We start from the raw sequence: 22,315 nt of genomic DNA on the forward strand, positions 1-22,315 counted from the left end.
GCACTGAGATATACTTTGAATATACAGTAGCATACCAAACATCTCTTGTTCATGAAGCTTAAAATCATTAAACAGATTATCTCTCACGCGTGCGCGCGTGTGCACACACACACACACACACACACACACACAACTAACTACAAACCGTAATAAGCACTATAAAAGAACAAGGTGATCCTAAACAGTATTAAAGAAGGCCTCTTAAAAAGTGACAGAGAGGCTTGAAGGAGGAATGGAAGGAAGGTGACACAGGAAATGTTCAGGCTTTTAAAGGAACAGCACGTGCCACAGCCTGGAGGAGAGAGTAAGACAGGATGGAAGTGAAGAATTGAAAGAAGACAGCAGGGACACAGAAAGTGAGGGGGAAAGCAGCATATGAGACCAGGAGTAAGCAAAAGCAAAACGTAAGTTCCTTAAAAAGAAACAGGAAGGCTTTAAGGGGTTTTGGGCAAGTAAATGACCTGAACAGATTTCTATTTTAAGAAAATCATTCAACTACAAGATACAAAATCAGAGAAAGGCAAGGATGTCAGCAGAAGTTGGAGAGGAAGCTACTGCAGTACTTTAAGAGTTGAATATGTTATCTTAGACTAGAATTGTGGCAACAGAGAGGAGGAAAGAAAAGATAAATTCAAGATATACTTTGAATATAATGGTCAGATGTAGAGGGTGAGGAAAAGGGAGCTATGGAGAACGACTCAGGTTTCTAAAGTGAAGAACTAGAGAAGAAGTGGCATTTATTAAAATGAGGATGACTAAAGGAGAAAGAAATGTGAGGTTAAGAGATTAAGAGTTTAAGCTCTGATTTGTGGAGACTGAGAGGCCTATGAGAACGCAAGCAGAGCTAATATGAAGGCAGGTCAGTCTAAAGAAGAGAAGCGTGGGCCAGTGATAGGTATTCAGGAGTTGATAGCACGGAGTGTATTTAAAGCCAAAGAACAGCCGACTACCTAGGGAAAAGGTAGTAGTTGGGAAGAGGACTCAAATCCAAAGAAACTCCAACACTAAGAGTCTGACAGAGGAGGTGAATCTGAAGGAGACTGAAAAGGAGTGGCTAGAAAGGTGGGAAGAAACCACGCAGGGTATCACTGAAAGCACAAGAGAGTGAGTGTTTCAAGGAAGGAAAACAAAGGTCAGCCAGGCCTAATGAGGCTGAAAGGTCCAGTAAGATTTTCAGGTCAAGCTACCTGGTCAGGAAGAAATGGAGGGTGGGAGAGAGGGGGGACGTCTGAACATATGTGAGACTAGAAGAAAAGTCAACTCGGAATCCAAAATTCATTATAAATAGTTCTTTTAAAATAATGTAAACATCCTTTATCATTTTTTCCTTCATGTAATTTCTTTTAATGAGCCATTAAAGCATATTCTTACTACCATGACATATTCAACCCTGACAACACAGTGATGCAACAGTAACCTACCACCAGGGTTTTGACACTGCCGCACCAGAACGGGTCATGCTTTGGACAGTTTCATGTTTTAAAATTAAAACTTTCTAAACAAAGAAATAAAACCTAAAATGTTTTGCAATTCTGAGGTGAATGTTACAAAGCCTGAATTTAAATTATTAGAAAATTAAAGTGGTTTTCCCAAAAAGATCATTTTCATACAATTTGAAAAAAATGTTAAAATTAATTCATTTGACTGTCTACTGCATTCCACATATACCACTGTGATGACTTCACCCACTTTTTTCTCAACAGGGGCTCAGAGGTAAATGTCAGTATGTCCTATAACAATTCTATCATTTGTACTAATATACAAATCAACGAAGCCTGCCTTTTTTCAAGTTTTCAGCCACTCTAATTAATATTACTTATAGGCATCAGTCTTACCTCTTGTTAGCTTTTTAAGTAGTAGAAACGGCACTAGATTTTTAGTTGTTAAAATGGCTTTTAATCCTAGCTCTGCTTTACTATTATGTATGTAACCTTACACAACTCATTTGGCCTAATAAACTAAGTTTCAGTTTATTCACAAGTAAATGAGAAAAAAAACTTAATACGCAAGGATGTTGAGTGGTTAAATGTGCTGATGAATATTAACTGAATCTAATCCTAACATTTTTAATCACTTCTGTGAACTAAAATACTGAGTTATACACCATTCTTATTTCTGCTGGATATAAGCCAAGTAATTCCACTCTTAAAATTTATCTGCTAATTATAGATTAGCTCTTGGACATGAATTGTCAAAATTAGCATGATTCTTTACATTTAACAGTGCAGTATTCTACAACTGAAATAGGTCTGTAATGTTAAACACACATCTATTTTACACTTTCCTAAAAACTCCACTAAAATGACAGAATAGGTTTTTAAGATATAAAGACATAAACCCACAAAAAATTGAGAGAACAGTTGAAAAGACAATAGCAACAAAAATTTGGAAGCTAGAAAGCAGATGGTTGAGTGACAAATGACTTAGCAAACACTAGGAAATCAAATCCTTAGCAAACAGCGGGGAAAGCCAAGAACAAAACCAATTTAAACTGTAAAATCCCCAAAAGACTCAGGAATTGGCAGTACCACATATATCTGAAGTGGGATGTGGGGGAGAGAGAATGCTAAAATAAGGAAGATTGTTTAAAAGTCTGTTTAAGAAGCAACCAGCCCCACGGATCCCAACTGCCCCTCCCCAATCCCAACAAAAAACTGAAACTATATTGTCTGGTGAATATAAAACACAAGATCCCAGGACTGAGGAAGAGGCACAGCACTACGCAGAACATACTGAACACAGGCCGACTGAGGGAAGAACACATGAGGATGCCCAGCCACGTTACCATAAAGTTGAAGCTAACAAAACGATGAGAGGTTCTAATCAGCATTTATTCCCCTACTCTCTCGCATAACTGCCATCTAGGGAAAGGCTGCAACATGAAAGATAAAGACCAAACAAATAAAAACTAAGAAAGCAAAAACTGGAGGACACAGATCACACAGGGGGAAGAAACCTTAAGAAAAAAATCGAACATGTACTCAGACAGCTAAGAGAAAGTACTGTTATCATTAGAAAAGGGTATTATTACTATTTAAAAGGACCAGAGACAAAACAAAAGCTCTTGGAAATTAAGTATATGATAATTGATGAAAATTCAACAGAAGTAGAGCAAAAAGAAAAAGAGATGGAAAATAGGGAGGGAAATGTGAGGAAAATTAGAAGACTGGTCAAGAAAGTCCATTATCCCAATATAGGAGTTTGAGAAAGAAAAAAAAGAAATTGGAAAGAAATAATCAACAACCTCATTCAAGGAAAAGCCCTAGAATTAAAAGATGTTTCCAAACTGAAGGGGCACACCAAGTACTCAGCACCCTGGATGAAAAGAAACCCACACAAGGACCCATCATTGTGAAATTTTAGAATACTAAAAATACAATCTTAAAAGTTTTCAGAGATTTAAAGAATGACAAATGGGAAGGAAAGGAAGAATAAATAAGGGTAAATGAAAAGCAAAACACATAGACATAGGTCACATGTAATACATAAAGAATCAGAATGGCTTCAGACTTCTCAAAAGCAATATGGAAGCTAGAAAGCAATGGAACAAAATTATAAAATGATACAATTTCCAATCCAATATTCTACACCTAACCAAAGAATCAAACAAGTGTCACAGTAAGCTAAAGCCATTTTAAAACATCGCGTGAACCAAGAATGAACATGCCATAGGTCACTGGAAAATGGAGATCCAACCACAGGAGACAGCGCAAGGAATCCCACAACATTACTAGCTGCATACCAAGTCTAGAGGACAATCAGTCCAGAATGGAGGTCGGAGAAATATGAGAGACTTCCTCAAGAAGATAAAATTGATAACCATACCTGTTATGTCCAAATATCACAGGAGATACCTGATATAAAGTTGAATTAGTGATTATTGCAGAAAAAAACTAAACAAGGCATGGGGGTGGGGGACAAGGAATTCCAGCCAGATCATCCTATGGTAAAGTTAACAGTCAATAAGTCACATTAAGAACTTCTTATCAGCTCTTTAGTCTCCTACAGCTAGGTACAAGCAGAAGACCAAGGATTGCCAGAAGCCTGAGGAAAGGCGCTATCACAAAAGGTAAAGCCCAAAACATACAAAAATGGGGAGAAAGGCAACTTGGAGGAAACAGACTATGATAACAGATGAAAACTTGGGGGGGTTACCCACTAACATTTCTATATGCTAAACAGTATACAGAAGTATATATACAAATATACAATATACACTAGATACCTGGGGTGGGAGGAGGGCGGCGAGTGCAGGACACTGTACAGGAAGGGACAAGTAATTGTATTTTACAAGAACACTGAATAATCAGTGGTGATGCAATCATAACTATTAAGAGGAAGTGGGATCAGGAGGATGGGGGAACAAGCTGAGTAGGTGATGACAAAGTAAATCTTCATTTTCTATCCAGGAAGTCAATAAAGCCAAAAACAAAAGCAAGGAGTGTTTTATTTAACACATATTTAAATAGGGCATGTGAGTTAGACATAGTTCTCAGGGTTTTCCAAATTCACTTAATTCTTTTAACAACCCTATGAGGTAGGTACCATTATCCTCACTTTTTAAAATGAGCAAACTGAGACACAGAGAGGTTAAGCAACCCAAAAAGACTAGTAAATAATACAGGATGGATCAGACCTAAGTAGTCTAATTCCAGAGTCGATGCTGTTAACTACCTGGCTATGCTGCACATTCAGGAGCAATACAAGAAGTTATTTAAAGACTAGGAGGTAAATATTACAATCATCATCTAAAAGAGGAGAAAGTGATTGCTGCTGGGAAAAAGAAAATGAAAATGAAGAGGGCAGGAAATTTTGCTTGTTCTGATAACCAAGTAAACGATTTGGCTCTTTACAGGTACAACCTAAACAAAACTTACAACTTATCATTTAGTATTTTACAATTGAAGTATTCAATCTGATGCTACCATTCTAAGAAGTAGGTAAAATGAGTATTACTCCTATTTGATAAGAAAACTCTCATTCCTCTTTAATAAATATTTGAGGGTCCACTATAACAGGCACTGTATTTAGAAGATTGATATCAATTTACCTCAAGGAATGATAAGGTAATAGACGTTCAAAAAGTAAGTCTTTTTATTCATTTCTTTTCAATGTGTTGCATTAAATGATGTGATCCTGCATCTTGAACTGCTGTTCTTAAGGCGAGAGACTATATAAATTTTAAATCATGATAGAAAAAGCAGAGAAAGATCTGTTAAAAAATATGTAGCTCTTGCCCTTGAGGAACTCATAGTCTTATGGGGAAAACGGGTAAACATAATTATCACTGAATGTGTGCAGTGCCATGGATAGAGGAACACTAAAAAGCGCTAAGGAGACAACATTCCCTGGTGAAGAGAACGTGTCAGAGGGAACATCTGAAGGACGAATAGAAGTTTGATCAATTTCACAGAAGAGACTATATTAAAAAAGTCACAAGACATTGAAAGCATTATCCAGTGTGAAATACCTACATCTTCCTTGAGTTGTAAAAATAAGTTCACATTAAAGGCTAAAATAAGACATCAAGACCTTTTTTAATGAGAATGACTTTTTAAAAATAAATCTTAATGCCTGATCCATGTTCCTAATCTTTATAGTCAACTGAAAGCATTTTCCAGTCTACGGCCATACCACCCTGAACGCGTCTGATCTCATCTGAAAGCATTTTCCACATGTGTAATAAATGCTTTAAAATTTAAAGTGTGAGAATATTATTCCACCAGATGATTAAGAATAACCAATTTTCATGTGTCCTACCACCCAAAGTTCTACCATTAACATGTTTTCTAAGTCATAATATTGAAACTATAATGTTCTTTCTCCCATAAGAGACCAACAGGTGCCCAAGCCCAGAAGATGTAAGTGACACAGAAACTAACATGGGAAGGAAAAGTTAAAAAAAAGTTTTTAATCATTATCACTTTTTTCTCTCATATTCTCAAATTTCCCTTCCAAGAACAAAGTTAAATGAACATTTCTTTCTCCAAACTACAGTGATACAAGAAATAATCTGCAGTAAAACACAATAAATACACAAATTTATCCTATCTGACCTTTACAGACAATTTGAATCATTTTGATTTTTCAGAATTTAAAGGATACCTCTGAAAAAAACTTTTTCCTGGTTCTAATGACTTAACTTTGATGTTGACAAAGGCTTAGATACATAGTTAATTCAAAACAGGTAAAGTCAACTCAAATTACTTTACAACAATATTTAATCATATTTCTCAGTAGCTAAAGATCTCTTTTTGTCCCTTTAATTTCAAACATTTCTAGGTAATCTGCCCCTAATTAATCATCTCAGTTACTATATGGAAAAATTAATTTTACACTATTACTTTAAATTGGGACTATCTCTACAGTTAAGAACCTAGTTGTAAGTAGCAACATCTGACTTTAATCGTCTGGAACAGTAAGTTGTGGAAAGCTCTATCATGCCCTACCACCAGGAGGGAAAAAAAAAAAAAGAGAGAGAGAGTCATGCCAGGAGACCACAAATGGTAATTAGCAAAAACCATGGCCGGTTTGAATTCAAAATATGTGGTTTTCATTTGTGTATCTGATCCATCTTTTATTTCTCTAAATTTGGCAACCAACATAATGTACCTGTTTTTATAGAGGATTTACTCAGATCACAACTTTTAGATTTAGAAAACATTAATATTTGGGGTAAATAATTGTTTAAAATGACAGGTATTAGCATAAACTCATAAATTTAAAGGCTTAATAATTATAATAGGAGTATTAAGGAAACCACCTCCTAGAAAAGGTCTTTTAACACAGTTTTGGACACATGATGCAAAATACATTTGGCTAGTAACAAGATTTTAACTGACTATTAGAAAAATAATAAAAATCCTTAAAGACAAGATTTTAAATTATTTCAATTAACCATGCTTTTACTTTATATCTTTTAAGTAACTAAAAAATATAAAAAAAAAATCATGAAAACCTCACTGAAACATTTGGTCTTTGTTTTTCTAAAACTGCAATTCTTTTCAAATACGCTCAATTTTTCCAAAGTGAAAACCACAGATAAATATTTAGAATGTAAATGTTCCAATTAGCGTGATAAAAGTTCAATCACAAAAATCTCTAACTAATACTAATTAAATATCTTTCAAGACTATTCAAAATTCCATAGTGAAAATGAATAGCCTTTATCATAACTCCCATATTATTTTGACCAAGTTTAGTCACAGACTGTCAAATTTGTGAAAAAAACATTCCTTTAAAAATCAACTTAGTTTAAAGCCATGTAGTATCTTGAGAGATTTCACAACTTTTCTAGCTAACCAGCTTCAAAGACATGATTTGATCCAGTAAGTGTGATGACCACATTTCCAATCCAACTAAGAAAACACTGGCTTAATAATGTATTCTAGGCTTTATGCATTTTTTCAGTAAGGGAAGAGGGAACAGGTGGAGTAAATTAGCAGGAGAACAAAGTCAGTTTCATGTCCTATAAATTCAACCCTCCAAGACTTTTTCTTTACTCTTTAAAATGGCTACCACCTTGATCTACTATGCAAAAGGGAAAATGTACAGCATACTATCAAAGATAAATCTGGTTATTTTGACAGTGTATGCCCTCCTCCCCAACAAAATACTCTTTAAGATTCCATTCCTTTACTTTTCAAATAAAACGACCATTAAATACGTACACAAAAACTGGTCAATTACAGTCTAAGGGCAACCTGTATAACCCAGCTTAGGTCATCTTTCCTATAATATCTGACTAGGAAAAGCAGGTAACATTATCTTTCACAGCCTAAGCTCAAACACAGTGGAACTGAAAAGGATTGTCCAGTCCAGTGAAGGAGAAACAAATGTGGGAATCACAATCTACCCCCCCAACAAAGAGATGATCATTGATTTTAGTAATTCAAGAGAATAGATTAACTACTCTATGGGTTAGCAAAAATTAAGCTTCTGTTCATAAGTAATAAATTCTAAAAACCATTTTATGGTAACAAGACCACTTGGTGCTCCCAAACCTATTCTTAGCGCTCAAAAACTCTTCTGTCCAATACTGTTTACGTATTTATACCACTTCCTATCCAGTCTGAAACCATTCCATAACACTCCTGCTCTAGAAAACTTACCAGAAAAATGCATTTTCACGTACATAAATATATATAATGCTTTAGACTAATCTTGTGCATGTACATAGCTACTGAACAGATTAACTGTTTACTGTCTGCAGAAACATGGCATGATCTTACCTCTCATCCTCGCCATCCACCAGGGGTGTCGTCAGAGGTAGCACCTTCAACGGGAAAAGAGAAGCAGAGGCTGCTAGGCTGCTGCTACTCCCATCTGAAACTGCTGACATGCCCCCACTGTCACCACTGACGGTCTGAGGTAAGCCAACTACGGACGGTTCCGCTGGGCGCCTGGCATCTTCAATTTGGCTTCCAATTGCCTGAGCTAACGATTGTGCAGAGAACTGAGTGGAACTTAGTGGTATCTGCTGTGCCAAAGGCAAATTTATATTAGATACTATCAAAGGAGGTTGACTAACACTTTGAACCAAATTACCATTTTGAGTGGCAGGGGCTTGTGCTATACTCTGTGATGGAACCAAGTTTGTTGGGGCAGAAGGCATTCCAGAAGGACCAGCTGAAGTAACCTGATTTGTAACAGAAATACTACTAGCAGAGGGCAAAGGACTAACTGCAGGCAACTGCTGAGGAATAACTCCTTGAGCTACTGGCTCTGCTCCCTGCGGCTGGGGAGGCACAGTTAACAGGGTACTTTGGGGTGCAATGACCAATTGCTGAGGAAGGCTTGAAGCACTAGTTTGAACTCCCTGATGAAGAATCGCAGTTTGAGCAGGTGGAACTATCTGTGAAGATGGAGGAGCACCTTGCGGAATAACTGAAGGTGTGACCTGGGGAGAGGGCTGTGGCACTGCTGTGGGTATGTTTGTTTGTTGACTAATATTTGCAATTAGACTGCCAGGAGGTACAGCAGATACTGAGGTCTGAGCCTGACCAACAGGTTGGCCAGATGGCCCTGCAGGCTGTGCTTGGACTGCTGCAGGCGGCACCGGCAGCTGGATACTCTGTGGCTGAGCCATAGGAATCACCGCTGCTCCTGCTCCCGCTCCGGCAGAAGGGGGCTGTCCAGAGGACACGGCTGTTTGAAGAATCGGTGGCTGCTGTACATACTCTGAGGTCACTTTCGGAGTCACCAATGTACCATGGCTTGGGGCCATCTGTGTCGACACGGTCGGCTGCTGTTGTCCATACTGTAACTGTTGGGGTGGTGTGCCTGGAAGGGGAGCCTGCACTGGAGGGGCCGGCTGAGAATACGGCAGCTGGGGCTGAGCCAAACTGGAAATGGAAGGCGGCTGACCTAAAGCTGAAGTTACACCAACCGCGCTGACAGGTGATGGCTGGATACCAGTTGCAGCATTGATAGCAGCTTGCAGAGGTACTGGTTGCAGACCTTGCTTTTGCTTATAGCTCAGTTCTTGAGACTGTAACTGTACTTGCGAGATCTGCGACTGAGAAATACTCTGTGGTACACTGACTGCTGAGATGCTCTGTGGACCAGGGCCACTGAAGTCCATCTGCGGAAGGGCCACACCTTGCAGAGCTGGTGGCTGCTGCTGCTGCACCACCACAGCAGGGGCTCCCATCTCTCCACTTCCCACACTCTCCGTGTAGTGACTCAGTGTGCTGACACTACTGCTCACTGAACTACCACTAGTGCTCTCCCTCTCGGAAGTCACTTCTGTCGGGTTGTGTTTTACAGTTTCCACCACTTTATTTATCACCACACCTTCAGCAGCAGGTATAGCATTTTCTTTTTCATAAAACTCAGTGCAAGTCCATCTACCTTTTTTAAAGGGCTCAGAACTAGAATCTAACTTCACAACTCTGAACCTTGACGTGTTAACTGTTGGTTGTGGCTGCTGACTTGGAACTGATCCCACAGTCATCCCTGCAGCTGCACTGGGTGCACTGGTAACGACAGCGGTGGAAGAAATAGTACCATTGCCCATGCCACTCAAGACATTCACATTAACACCGCTGCTCACTCCAGGCCCAACGCTCACACTAGCAGCACTGGGGATACTGCTTGCACTTATATTAGCACTACCAAGCATGCTGCTTGTCACATTAGGACTAAAACTACCCACAGCAGTAATGTTAGCATTATTCATCGTATTAGTGCCAGTGACAGAACTTATACCTATACTGCCGGTGGTACTCGGAGCACGGATATTAGTCATTACAGATGCAGGTGTGCCACCCGATGATACAGCAGAAGTTGGTGCAGCTGGCTGAACACTGTCAGAGCTTCCAGTTGTAGAGAGTTTTCTGGATACTGGGCTTGAAGGTGGCCCTCCAGGAATGGATGTACTGGCCACAGCGGCATGGGATGGATGGTGGTGCCCATGGTGGAGGTGGTGCCCATGATGAATGTGATGGTGGTGATGGAGGTGGTGTGGATGAGCATTTCCATTGATCACAACATTCGCTTGTGGAAGGTGAGGCAGATGAGGCTGAGGAAGATGGGGCTGGTTGGGAGAGACTGCCCCAGGTGTCTCTGCTTCCTGGAAGTTATTGAGAGTCTCTTCTGAGGAGCTGCGTTCGGGCTCCCCTAAGTCAGTCGCCCTGGAAAGTGACACATCAAGGATCTCGGAAGAAGACAGATCTTCCGTGTGAGATTCATCCAGATCATCATAGCTCTCGGTGTCCTCTGCGATGCTGTTGTTCGAGCTGATGCTGGCGGAGATCTGAGCGGGGGTCACGCTGGTTATCTGGAAGCCACTTTTCTTTTTCATCTGAGTTCCGCCTGGCGCAAGAGGCTGTGCCTGCAGCTGAGCCTGCGAAAGGAGGTTCAGGCTTTGTGGAGGCGGAGGCTGTGGTCCCGACAGAGAAGATGCTGCGGGAGGTGGTGGCTGGAGGAGCGACGGCGGCGGCGGAAAATCCTCGGAAGATGGGGCACTACTAGCAACGCCGGTACCTGCTGCACTGAGAGCAGAGGCGCTGCCACTACCACTGCCCCTTCGAGGGAACATTGCCGGGTGCGCCATCTTCCTAGCACTAATGTCTGCAGCGGCCGCGGCCGCCGCGGCTGTGGACTCGGGCGGCTGGTGCATTGTGTTGGGTACCGGGGGGCGGAGGAGGCGAGTGCAATTTCCTTCTGCACGGTAATCTTTGTGTTCAAGACGCCGAGGAGGAAAACGGGACCTGACGCTCCGCCCGGCGCAATTCCTCCTTGTCCTCCTCAGCCGCAAGCGCCGGCCGCTCCTGCCTTCGAGGGCGAGCTTCAGGAAGGGAGGATGAACGAGGGTGAACGGGGCAGCCGGGGACCCGAAGGGGAGACCCCTTCAGTCCTTCGCCATTCACTTTCCCCCTCTAGCTTCACACCCCCCTTTATATTCCGCTTCACGTGGGGTGCGGGGCGGGAGGGAGGGAGGGAGGACAGCAGGGGAGGGGGAGGCGAGAGGAGGGGGTGGGAAAGCCGAGAAATGCCCACCTTCTCCCGACAACTCCGAAGCCACCTCCACCCCTCTTCCCGCCGCGGCGGCGGCCGCCGCTGCAAAACCCTCCCGGTCGCTCTGCACGAAGGCAGCGCCGAGCGAGTGTCGCCTTCCCCTCGCCACCCGCCGCCGCCGGCAAGCCCCGAGCTCAGTGTCGCTCAAACCTCCCCTCCCGGCCCCGCCGGCCCCGCTCGGCCCTCCCCCCACGCCCCGCGGACCCTTTCAAACCCCCTGGGCTCGCGGCGTCTGCTCCGTGAGGAAACGCTGGCCGCGGCTGAGGCCGGCGCGGCGAGGCTTGGAGCGGGGCGGCGGCGGGGCGCCCGGTACGGTGAGCCCAGCAACGAGGCGCGGGCGGGCGCGCAGAGACGCCGGGTCCTCGCGGAACACGGCCGGGGCGCGGCGGCGGCGGTGGCAGCGGGAGCCCAGGGACCGCTCCATCACTGGCAGCCATGGAGCCCGAGCATTTTCCTCCCTCCGGGCAGGCGCCTCGGCTCGGCACACGTCCTCGGGGAGGAAGGGGCCGGCGCCCGAGCCTCCCCGGAGGGCGGCGGGACGTGCGCTAGCGCCGACGGTGAGAGCGGCTCTCGTCCTCTTCCTCCGCAGCCCGCTAGTCCTCACCCCGCTGCTCCCGCGGCCCGGGCGGGAGGGGGCCCGCAGGCGGCGGCGGCGACTCCTTTCTCGGCGGCGTTGGTGGCCAGACGGGCTGGTGCAGCGACTGCAGCCGACGCCGTTCAAAGGAACGAGAGGTGGGGTTGGTCGGTGTCGGCAAACGGGGCGGGTGAGTGGGTGGGTGCCGAGGGAGGGCGGCGGGCGGGGAGGGGGCTGTGGTGGTTGTTACTAGTGCTCTTCTCCGGCTCCACCGTATCCCCCGGTCTCTCGCGGCATCGGGAGAGGAGGGACCAGCGCCCGAGCGCAGGAGGAGGAGGGGCGACCGCCGGCGAGAGGAGGCGGTGGCGGCGGCGGTGACGGGGGGAGGGGCAGGCCGGGGAGAAGGAGGGAAGATGGCGTCTGCGCATGCGCTCCGGCGCCGCAGACATAAAGCCGGCTCGGGCGGAGAAGGAGGCGGCGGGTGTTCGGGCCTCGCCGAGCGCCGGGTCTCCCGGCGGAAATTGCCGAAGGCTGTTGGAGGCGCCGACGGCCGTGGTGGGGGTGGGGGTGGGGAATTTCGGCCGGGGGAGCGAATCCGGGTCGGCCAGAATCTGCCTGATGGGGGTGGGGCAGGGTGCGGGGCGCGCGCAGGTTAGGTGTGTCCGCTCTTTTCTCACGCGCGGCTAGGGCGCGCGCGTGAGCGCGCGCGGGGTCACGCGGCAGGGGAGGGGGCGCGGCGGGGAGGGACCCGCGGGGGCCGCTGGAGCCCCGGGTCTCGGGTGTACGCGCCCTGGGTGGTGTTCCACCCGCCTGCGGAATGGGTAATGAGGCTTTTCTCCGCAGCAACAGCATCACGAGTTTCAGTTCCCTGGAGTCCGTCGCCGCCGCCACGACATGAGTCAGGCTTTCTTCTTCGGCGCGTGGCGGAGCTCTCCTCCCCCTCGCCGCACCTGGGCTCGCCCCCTGCCCGCGCAGCCGCGCACCCCGCGCCCCCTCGGAGGATGCCCCATCGCCGGGAGCTGCGGGGTCCGCGGAAGGCCGGTGGCTCCTCATGATAGGCGCTCCCTTTTACGCAGTGCACTTGCCGCTGCCATGCGGTCCCCTCGCCCTTCCACGGGCAGGGGCGAGCCAGCCGGGCAGATGTTGCAGCTGTTTGCAGTTAACTGCCTAAGCTCGCCTCTAGAGTGGGAGCGCTTGCAATCCATTCTTACCTGGAGGGAAGCTGTAGCCTGGCCCAATAAATAACCGACCTCAACAGGTGGAACTTTTCTCCAGCAGGGATATCTTTTCGTTTACTTGTCCAGACTGTAGCCCCCATGAGTTTGACTCAAAAGACAAAGTGGCTCAGCCATGGTGGCAACCAGAGTGCAATGATAAACGAAGACTACCTGTTAGGGTTAGAAAAGGAAAAGAACCATCTGCAATTCCAGTTTTTAAAAAAAGGTGGGGGTGGGGGTCTGAGCTTAGTTCTACAGAAGCAATGTTAGGTTTGATTGAAGGCAGTTTATTGGAAGTAGCTTCCCTGGCATTACACGTCAAAACATTCTAGCTCCAAGCATTTTTTACTATTAAGTGAGAAAGTACTTCTCGCCAGGAATTAAAAAGCAAAGTAATATAGAAGACCCTAGAGAGGAATGTTTGTTTTTTCAGACTAAGTTGTTGAGGATCTAAACGTTTATAGTTAGACCTCTGATTCAGTAAATCTCACAGAATTACAGATCTACAATCGTATTTCAGGAGCTTGTTAAAACATAAATAGCAATGTTTTGATAGGTACCTAGTTGTCAATTCAACATGTTACTTCTAGGTTTCTCTAAACTTTCCCCTCATTCCATCCTCCAAAAGGTTGAGAATGTCACCATTCTATCACTGAATAGAAACGCACCCTCAACATCCCTGTATAGCCTGTATCAGAACTATGATATATTGTTTTTTCTGTAGTGTCCCTCACTAAAGCTAAGAGGCAGGACATTGTTTTTAATATGGAGCTCTGTGATAGGTACAGAGTAGGTGCTCAGAAATATTGAAAGTGATATGGCAATAAAAATCAAATACATTTGAAAAGATCAGACTTGTTTTATGACATTCGTGAATTAATATGTGAATGATCGGTTTTTAACATAACCATGGCCATTTGTGTATTTTACAAAAATAATCATTTCTTAATACCTCAAGGGCTTTTGTTGCAAGTGATAATGCCTGGTTCATGGCCGCCATTCATTGTTGAAATGCAACTCTGGCATGCTTTTTCAACAGTTTTTGAATGGAAAATGGAAACTGTCCTAACGAATTGAAACTGCAATGGAATGTAGAAGGGCAAAATGTGTTTCTCTGGGCTACAGTGTGAAAGAAAATGCTCTGGATCTCTCAAAATGTTGCCTTAGGTCAAAGTTTTAAATTACCCCAAACAGCAGCTCAGCACCCCTCGGGCCACCTAAATACCCTGCATGATTGTGCTGACAGGATTTGAAGCAGAAGAAACACATAAAATGAAGTCTTCCGAAGTTGACCGAATGAGTTGGTGAGATAACCCTGTAAAAGCAGGTACTTCTAATAACCAGCAGTAATGGGTATTGTTTGGGGCTGTTTTGTTGGGGCTATTCTATTTCTTTTAGAAAAAAGTTTTTCTTGTTTTAACTTTTCCAGGATAAAGTAAGACATAAGAAAATACAGTCTTTTGAAATGTGTTTCACTTTTGTCTGCCATATCACCTTCAAATTCCTGGTTGGGCTGCATCAAGTCCCACTAAGATAAGAAGAGCAACTCTACAATTTTGGAAACCTGAGTTTGAAAACATCTCTCTCTCTCTCTCTGTTCTCCAGTTGCCAACTTCCGTGACCTGCAATACAAGAATACAAGTACATAAAAACAAGCAGAAGCACTTGAGCAACCAGGTATTGTTATACCACCACCTTTTAATAAAAAAAAAGTATGAATTTTTTTTACACTAATATCAAATGCCTACTGCTATGTGCAATGAAGTCATTAACTCCTTTGAATCCAGTACTTAGTTATCCTTTGCCTTTTGAAATACTGCATTTCACCTGTTTACATTCTGAAGTTGTAGTTCTGAATTACTCTCTATTGATGTAAAGTTTAGTCTGTAGTGCAGTGTTCACGTAAATCTCACTATTGTTACATTGCACGTCAGCATGTATATTTGGCTATGTTTAGAGCTTTTTTCCTACCATAAAATAGAAAACTTAGTGAATATTATGTCTCAATTTACTTATTTGTGAGAACTGTGAAATAGGTTGTATTTAAAACTAAGTAATTCTCCAAAAGGAACGCCCTAGAAGAACAGGAAAGGAATACTTGCACTCAGAATGGCTGTGAGTGCAAAGATAAATACTAACGAGAAATGTGGGCAGAAAATATGCCACTGATCCACTCCAGTAATGGCTAACCAGCGCTTCAGTCATGCAGTAGTACTTTTCTGTAATTTCTGAATGTCATCTGAAAAAAAAAGTCAATTTTTAAAAATACTGTTATAAGTATGACAAAAACATTTTTATATGTTTTTGCACAGGGATATTACAGCTTTACAAATCAATTTGCTCTCTAGAAAATTCTTTAAATGAGACCAGGAGCAGTATGTGCTATTTGGCTTTTGTAGATTGCACAAAATACTTATTTTGAAACTTTTCATTGAAATTTCAATGATTACAGCCTAGCTTATAACTGATTAAATTTTGCAGGATTTGTTAAATTTTCAATATAAATATGTTTCTGGTCAGCTAAACCATTTTATATGCTTCAAGAGATACGCATATGAAACAACAATTCATGAATATCATAAAGAACAGAAATTTGAGTTTATGGTTCAGGGGCACACTGATATGTATTAGCTCATTACAGTCTACCCTTTGAGGTAGGAGGCATTGTCATTCTCATTTTAGAAGTAAGTGATCACAACGAAGTCAAATAACTTGTCCAAAGTTTCTGCCAAAAACTGGATGCTCAGGTCCTCTTAATTTCAGATTCCATGCCTCTATGCTGAGGTATTTTTCTGAAAAAGCAGTCTGACCTCTAGAGACTAGTATTTTTCAAAGCTCTTTGGGAAATTGATGAGTATTCTTTTAATTCTTTTGGATGCCAAGGAAGATAATGCTGCACACACACTAATTGCACACAGCATTTCTTCTACATGAAGAAGATAAAAGACTTCTTCCCTGTTTGAACCAATGTAAATTTACATTGGTTACCGATTCTTGCACAGTCCATCTTTTCTGACTTATGAATGTGTTAATTTGGAGAATTTCCTCACAACTTAAAAAAAAAATGACTTCTAACTTCTGTTATAAAACTGCAAAGTAATGTTGAAAAAAGGAATAATTTGTTAATTTAGTTTGTTTAAGTTTATCATCAAATAACCTTCCAAATCTCCCCAGATAATAGCTATTATTTATTTAATGCCTACTCTATACCATATGTTGCTCTAAATGCTTTAACTGTTTTTTATCACTTAATCACTTAATCCTCATAACTGTATAACATAGGAGCTATAATTACCCCATTTGCAAATGAGGAAAATGAGGTACAGAGTTTGAGGTCTCACAACTTGGCAAGTAGTAGGGCTGAGATACCAGTCCCTGCAGTGTAACCGCCTCTTCCTTCATGGCTGACTTGGAGACACATTGTTAAATCAGCCTTCTGCCAATTCTAGCTTTCAAGTTAAATTTCTACAGAATACTCATGTTTTAATTTTTCCAGAGAACCTAGGAGCACCATTTTCTCCTAATGCAGAGACATTATGAGAAAGAATGTGCATTTTAGAGTCTACCATGACTGAGAAGAATTGGACATAAATGAACAGAACAATGGCTTGATAAGTTGGATGATCCTTCACTGATCAAAAACAGATGTCAAATGCTTGAAAAAAGGCATTAATCACACATAATTGAGGAATACTGTCTATATAGGACAAGATAAATGTTTTCCCACTTTAGCAATTAGCGTTTATTGAACATGAGGGCCTGTAGAATAAAGACAATAATAACCTAGTCTTTCCCACATGTTCTAAGGACCAATTTGTATTTGTACATGTTTTCAAATACTTAAAGTTATAGAAATAAACACATTTATTATTTTTCTTTGTATCATAATTCAAAAAAGATCTCTGTCCTTCCACCATATGTGAAACAAAACCAGGTGAAGTACAAACAAATCATGGCAGCCAGAATTTATTTGTATTTAAAGATCAAGTTCACAAACACTTAGCTATATCTCAAGTCTCAAAGCTCAAGAGAAAAAGAATGGCTGTTGAAGTCATTCCTTAGTGCAGGATTTTCCTTTGTTCATTCATTTTCTCCCTCTACCCTGAGCTATCTTTTAGGAGAAGAAAATTGATAAAATAGTTTTTAGTAACTTTTACTTAAATTGACAATTCCAGTTGATTTCATTGTAGAATTAAAACAGGAAATCAGTAGTCATAAAGGCCAAAATCTTTCCTGATTATAATACCGTAGTAGAAAAAGAGAAGAAAATCTTAGATACATGCCAGCTAAATTAGAGTCAGAAGCACAAGATAAAATCCTGTTAATAGTATGACCACAGAATATTAAAGACAACAGTACTGCTTACATACAGAAAGTGTTTACAGAACCCTTCTATTTGATAAAACTGGATCAGTTAAAGGGGAAACATTGGAAATTCAGAGAAAAGCATGAGATGGGATTTTGGAGAAAAAGCCTAACAAAACTGATTTATTACATGCAATGTATTTATACACTTGTCAAACTCAAGAAAATTAAATATATAACTGACTCAGTCCCTTCACTGAGTTAAATATAAAGTTAATTGCAAAGATGCCAACAGAGCTTTCCATCAAAAACTGGAAGCAAAGGTCCAGGTGCTTTTCTTGCCCTGGTTATTTATAGACAGGAATGGGATCATACCATAATGCCAACTCAGTGGTTTAACTTTGATGTTTTGAAAGAGTTTATAAATGCCCTTTTAATCCGAGTCATAACTGACACCCAAAAATGGTTGTCATACCTCCATCAATAATGTATTTTGAATAAAATGGGGTAATACTCTGTGTTACACAAGTGTTGATCCTAAATTATTTGATAAATAAAAGCAAGAGTTTTGAAAGAAATACTTCAGTGAAAAGCATCTTGAGAAAGGAGCTATGTTCTCTTTATTCTGTCAAACATATGATAGGAACTCAATAAATACTTGTAAAGAATTTCTTAAATCCCACATTTTGCAATAATACTTTCAACATAAGTTATCACATGAACTTTCACTACTGAGCTTTTCACAAGATGTTTCTGAAGAACATTAGGTTCAGAAATTATGACATTAGGAAACAAGCTCAAGCTCACTATTAAAATTTTGGTCAAGGACATCCAACAGTATTAAATTTCCTTCGCGGCTCTTTACTTGATCTCTGTAAAATTCTCCTTGCCCAACCTAAGCTTAAAACAACTTGCTGACTACTCTTTTTCACAGAACATCATGCCCAAAGCTTTTTTTTTTTTTTTTTGTAAGAAGGGAAGTTCAGTGAAAATGGTAAGAAGATAGGAATTGAACTGTATCTCCTTTTCTGATAGCTTTGCATTTGTTTAGGGACAGTGCATTATGTCAAATACTGTTAAGAACTGGAGTCCTTAACCATTGTGGATTTTTCAAATGCATTCCTCACATCCTCCCTTTAAGATATGGAGAATTCATGTGCTGCTTCCACTCAAATGAGCTATTTTCTAAGAAGCTTACTTGGTGTGACTAGTCACAGAGCTCATACAAAGACTACAATGCATAATTTCAGATAAAATGATTGATTTTTAAACTTTGATTTAGTCAGTACATCTAAAATATTTACTATCCGTTTATTGGTCAAAACTTCCATTTTGAAGTATTAATGTTAAATAAGGACTCTGCTATTATTTTTGATTTCTCCCCGCCTGAAACACTTTTTCCTTTTATTTATAATTGTAAAGGGTAGCAAGGCATGCCCCCTCAAAATACACTGCTTTGGTGTATTAATATTTTGATCTGTAGGCACTTTAAAAACCCAACAAATGCAGGGAGAGGCTTTCTCTGAGCTCCCTTATCTGCCTAAAGACAGATCCTCCAGAAGGAACTCAGTTGTCATAAATCCGCTCCCGGGGAGTTTCATCAACCAGGAAAGATGGACTCAGCACAGGAGAGGAGACTAGAAGTCGGCACCACACTCAGACAAACTGTCACAAACTGTCATGCTTCCCATCTGTTCTTCTTGGGGTCCATTCATCTTTCCTAAAAGTCACTTACTCTCCCCTAAGAGGCCTATATCCTCTCTACCTTTTTCTATTAAGATAATATTTAATCCTAAATTTTAAACCACCTTGGAGAGTTACACATTTTTCCTGGGTATCTCCCATGTATGCATAAGGTATATATGTTAGTTAATAAACTTCTAGACTTTTTTCTCTTAATTTGTGGTTCTTATTTGTAATTCTCAATGTTAACCTATCTTTTCTTACAAGGGACTCAGCTAAAAACTCAGACGGGTAGAGGGAGGATTATTTTTCCTCCCCTACAATTGTCATTGTAATAAAACCACCTTCTTTCTATAACTAAGGTTAAGACAAAGCTACCTTGTTTATTACTATGGATATGTTTTTTAAATTAAGTACATAGTATTCAGTCCAGTACTCAAGTGTTCAATACCTTCTTTTTTAATAATAATGATTCTGTAGCTGAATATACTCTCCGTGAACCCATAGCAATTGACTGAAAGTAGGACTTCTTTATGTCATTCCTTCTTTTGGAAGAACACGGAGATTTTGGCCCCAGAGCCTCTCAGATCTGTAGGATCTTCAGAGGAGGCCAGTCACCTTTTCCACCCAGCTCAGCATTATTAAAATATCATTTTAATATCAATTAATATTAAAAGAGAACAGTCTTTGGCACTGTTTCCAGTGACTCTGTTCTAATAAGACATTAACATTCATCTTATTCCCAGATGAGTCACTCATTTAAGACTCAGGCCTTAATATTTTCAGATGGCTTTGATCCACAAGTCAAAAATGTTTTGGATGCTGAATAGATTTTCTAATGGACGTCACTCCCCATCCCTCTTTCTCTTCCCTTCACAGTCAGTGCTCCAACCTGCCCCTCCCCCAACTCCCATTTCCCTCACCATATCTCAGAACTTGACATGACAACCGTCTTCACTTTAATGAAATCCCAAAATAGTAATATTTCCTTTTCTTCTCAGTGATAATTGTGCAGCAGTAGTCCACTAATAACACCACTTGCAATGCTTTTCATCCTAAGTACATGATGAGTTGTAGTTCATGAATAGGACCACTGCAAAAACATAGAGGATAAGAGTAAATAAAAGGACATTGACTAATTTATTAAAAAAATTCAACATTCCACAAATACATATTAACAACCATGGCTAATGTCATCTGAGTTACTGCAGATATGTTTCATCTTATTAGGTTAAAACATTTTTCCCTGAAAAGTATTTTAAGTAGAATTAACTGAAAGTATACAGTAATCTGTGGTCTGCTCTATTGGTAAGGACTAGAAAATGGGCAGTTCTCCTTAGAAGAACTAGAATAGGAAAGAGAAGACTGATCCAAGTTCAATGTCATAAATTGAATATATACTGCCTGTTCTTTAGGAGGCAAAATTGCATGTGCAATGGTCTCTTATATACCCATGAGTGCACAAAAGGAGGCAGCCTTACCCTGGACCCTCACCCTCAGCTCAAAGGTGTATTTACATAACTTTATTCTAAACAAAGGACAAATAGAAAGCAGCAGGAGAACAATTTGGTTCATGTTTCACCAAAGACATTTTTCCTCCAGGTTGAAGGTAACCAGAGACTTCCAAGTCACTGCAAGCACCTCTTAATCCACCAGTTACATACAGGCACAACGCAGCTCTTTGGAAATTAGATAAGAATAATTTTAATGTGAAGTAATAGCAACAGTATAGTTTAGAAATTGTGATGCCTCATTGATGCATACATCAGCTGGGGAATGAGCATATGGTGGTTCCTGGTACAGATGTAAAAACTGCAATTATGGCTCCTTAGCATGATAATTGATTCTGAGTCAGTGTATAAGTTTTGTTTCTTGTCTTAATTTTTTGTTGTTGGGTTTTTGCTTTTGTTCATTTTTTTAATGGCAGACGTTGGGGAGGAGAAAACTTCTGTTTTCCTGTTGTAACTAAATATAGCAATATTACTAATAAGACCAGGAAAATACACCAAACTTAGCAGAAAGTAGGGACAATAACAACACCCAAAAGGATTCTTTGAGGATACTTATTTCCTGATAAATCAGCACTAGAATAAAATTATGTCCCTACCTCATACGTTTAACATTCAGTAATTTTATTCCATAACAGCCCATTATCTATATAGGGACAGACAGACTATTCCATAAGGAGAAAAACTCTAGACAGGGGGGTTTGTATTTAAAAATAAATAACAATAATAAGTTATCACCTTTTAAGCACTGAAATGAAGTTTTAAAAACGTAAGCTTAAGCTCTCTATTCTTTTCTTTCTTTTTTTTTTTCCTAATGGAGGTACTGGGGATTGAACCCAGAACTTCCTGCATGCTAAGCACACGTTCTACCACTGCACTATCTGCACCTACCCCCTTGAGCTCCATTTTCAACAAGGAAACTAGGGACCATTTTAAAAGCTTAAACTTGCTTGTCCTGTTCAGGAAAGGCCCCTGTTCTACTGTCCAGGCTGTGGCAGTCCCAGGGCCAGAAGGGCAGAGCCCAGAGTCTATTGCACAGACTGAACTGCATTTTAATCAGTATTTCAGGTACAGCCACCACCTCATGTGAATTTCCCGTGGACGGTTTGCTTTCCCAGGCCGTCTTGTACCTCCCAGTCAACACCAGTTCAGTCCCCCATCCTCACGCTACGATGTGTGCACAAGGGATGGGGAATCATTTAGAATTTGTTCTAGACCAAAAGAGAAAAAGGCCTAGGCGGGTGGACCCATTCAGGGAGCAGTCTAAGTCTGCTGTACGTTATCCACTATTGTGAAAGTATTGCTCCATCATTGCTTTCTTCTAATAGCAAAGAAAATGAAGAGTTGATCACTGTTGTGTCAGTGGGGCCTCTCTGCCCACAAACAAAAACAAAGTTTTCTGTTCCACATAAAAATGAGCTATAATTTAGGCAAGTCCTTAATAAATGTTTGTGGGTAGAGAGACCTTTTGTTTGTCTTTTTTGAGGAGGGTTGTAGTAACTAGGTTT

General features: G+C 41.5%; 1 protein-coding gene across 8 annotated transcripts in view; it reads right to left on the reverse strand.

Moving 5' to 3' along the window:
• TSC22D1 (TSC22 domain family member 1) overlaps positions 1-11,488 on the reverse strand; it is a 110,043-nt gene extending 98,555 nt beyond the window's left edge. For all 8 annotated transcript variants that reach the window (XR_004141165.2, XR_004141166.2, XM_010980858.3 and 5 more), the window contains exon 1: positions 8,232-11,488. Coding sequence is in view for 6 of the 8 variants with exons in the window: in XM_010980858.3 (XP_010979160.2) it covers positions 8,232-11,122 (2,891 nt within the window). In the remaining 2 variants the exon portion in view is untranslated. The remainder of the gene's footprint in view (positions 1-8,231) is intronic.
• Between the last annotated feature and the right edge of the window lie 10,827 nt (positions 11,489-22,315).

The sequence above is a fragment of the Camelus dromedarius genome, chromosome 13 (genome assembly GCF_036321535.1).
Source record: "Camelus dromedarius isolate mCamDro1 chromosome 13, mCamDro1.pat, whole genome shotgun sequence".
Lineage (NCBI taxonomy): Eukaryota > Metazoa > Chordata > Mammalia > Artiodactyla > Camelidae > Camelus > Camelus dromedarius.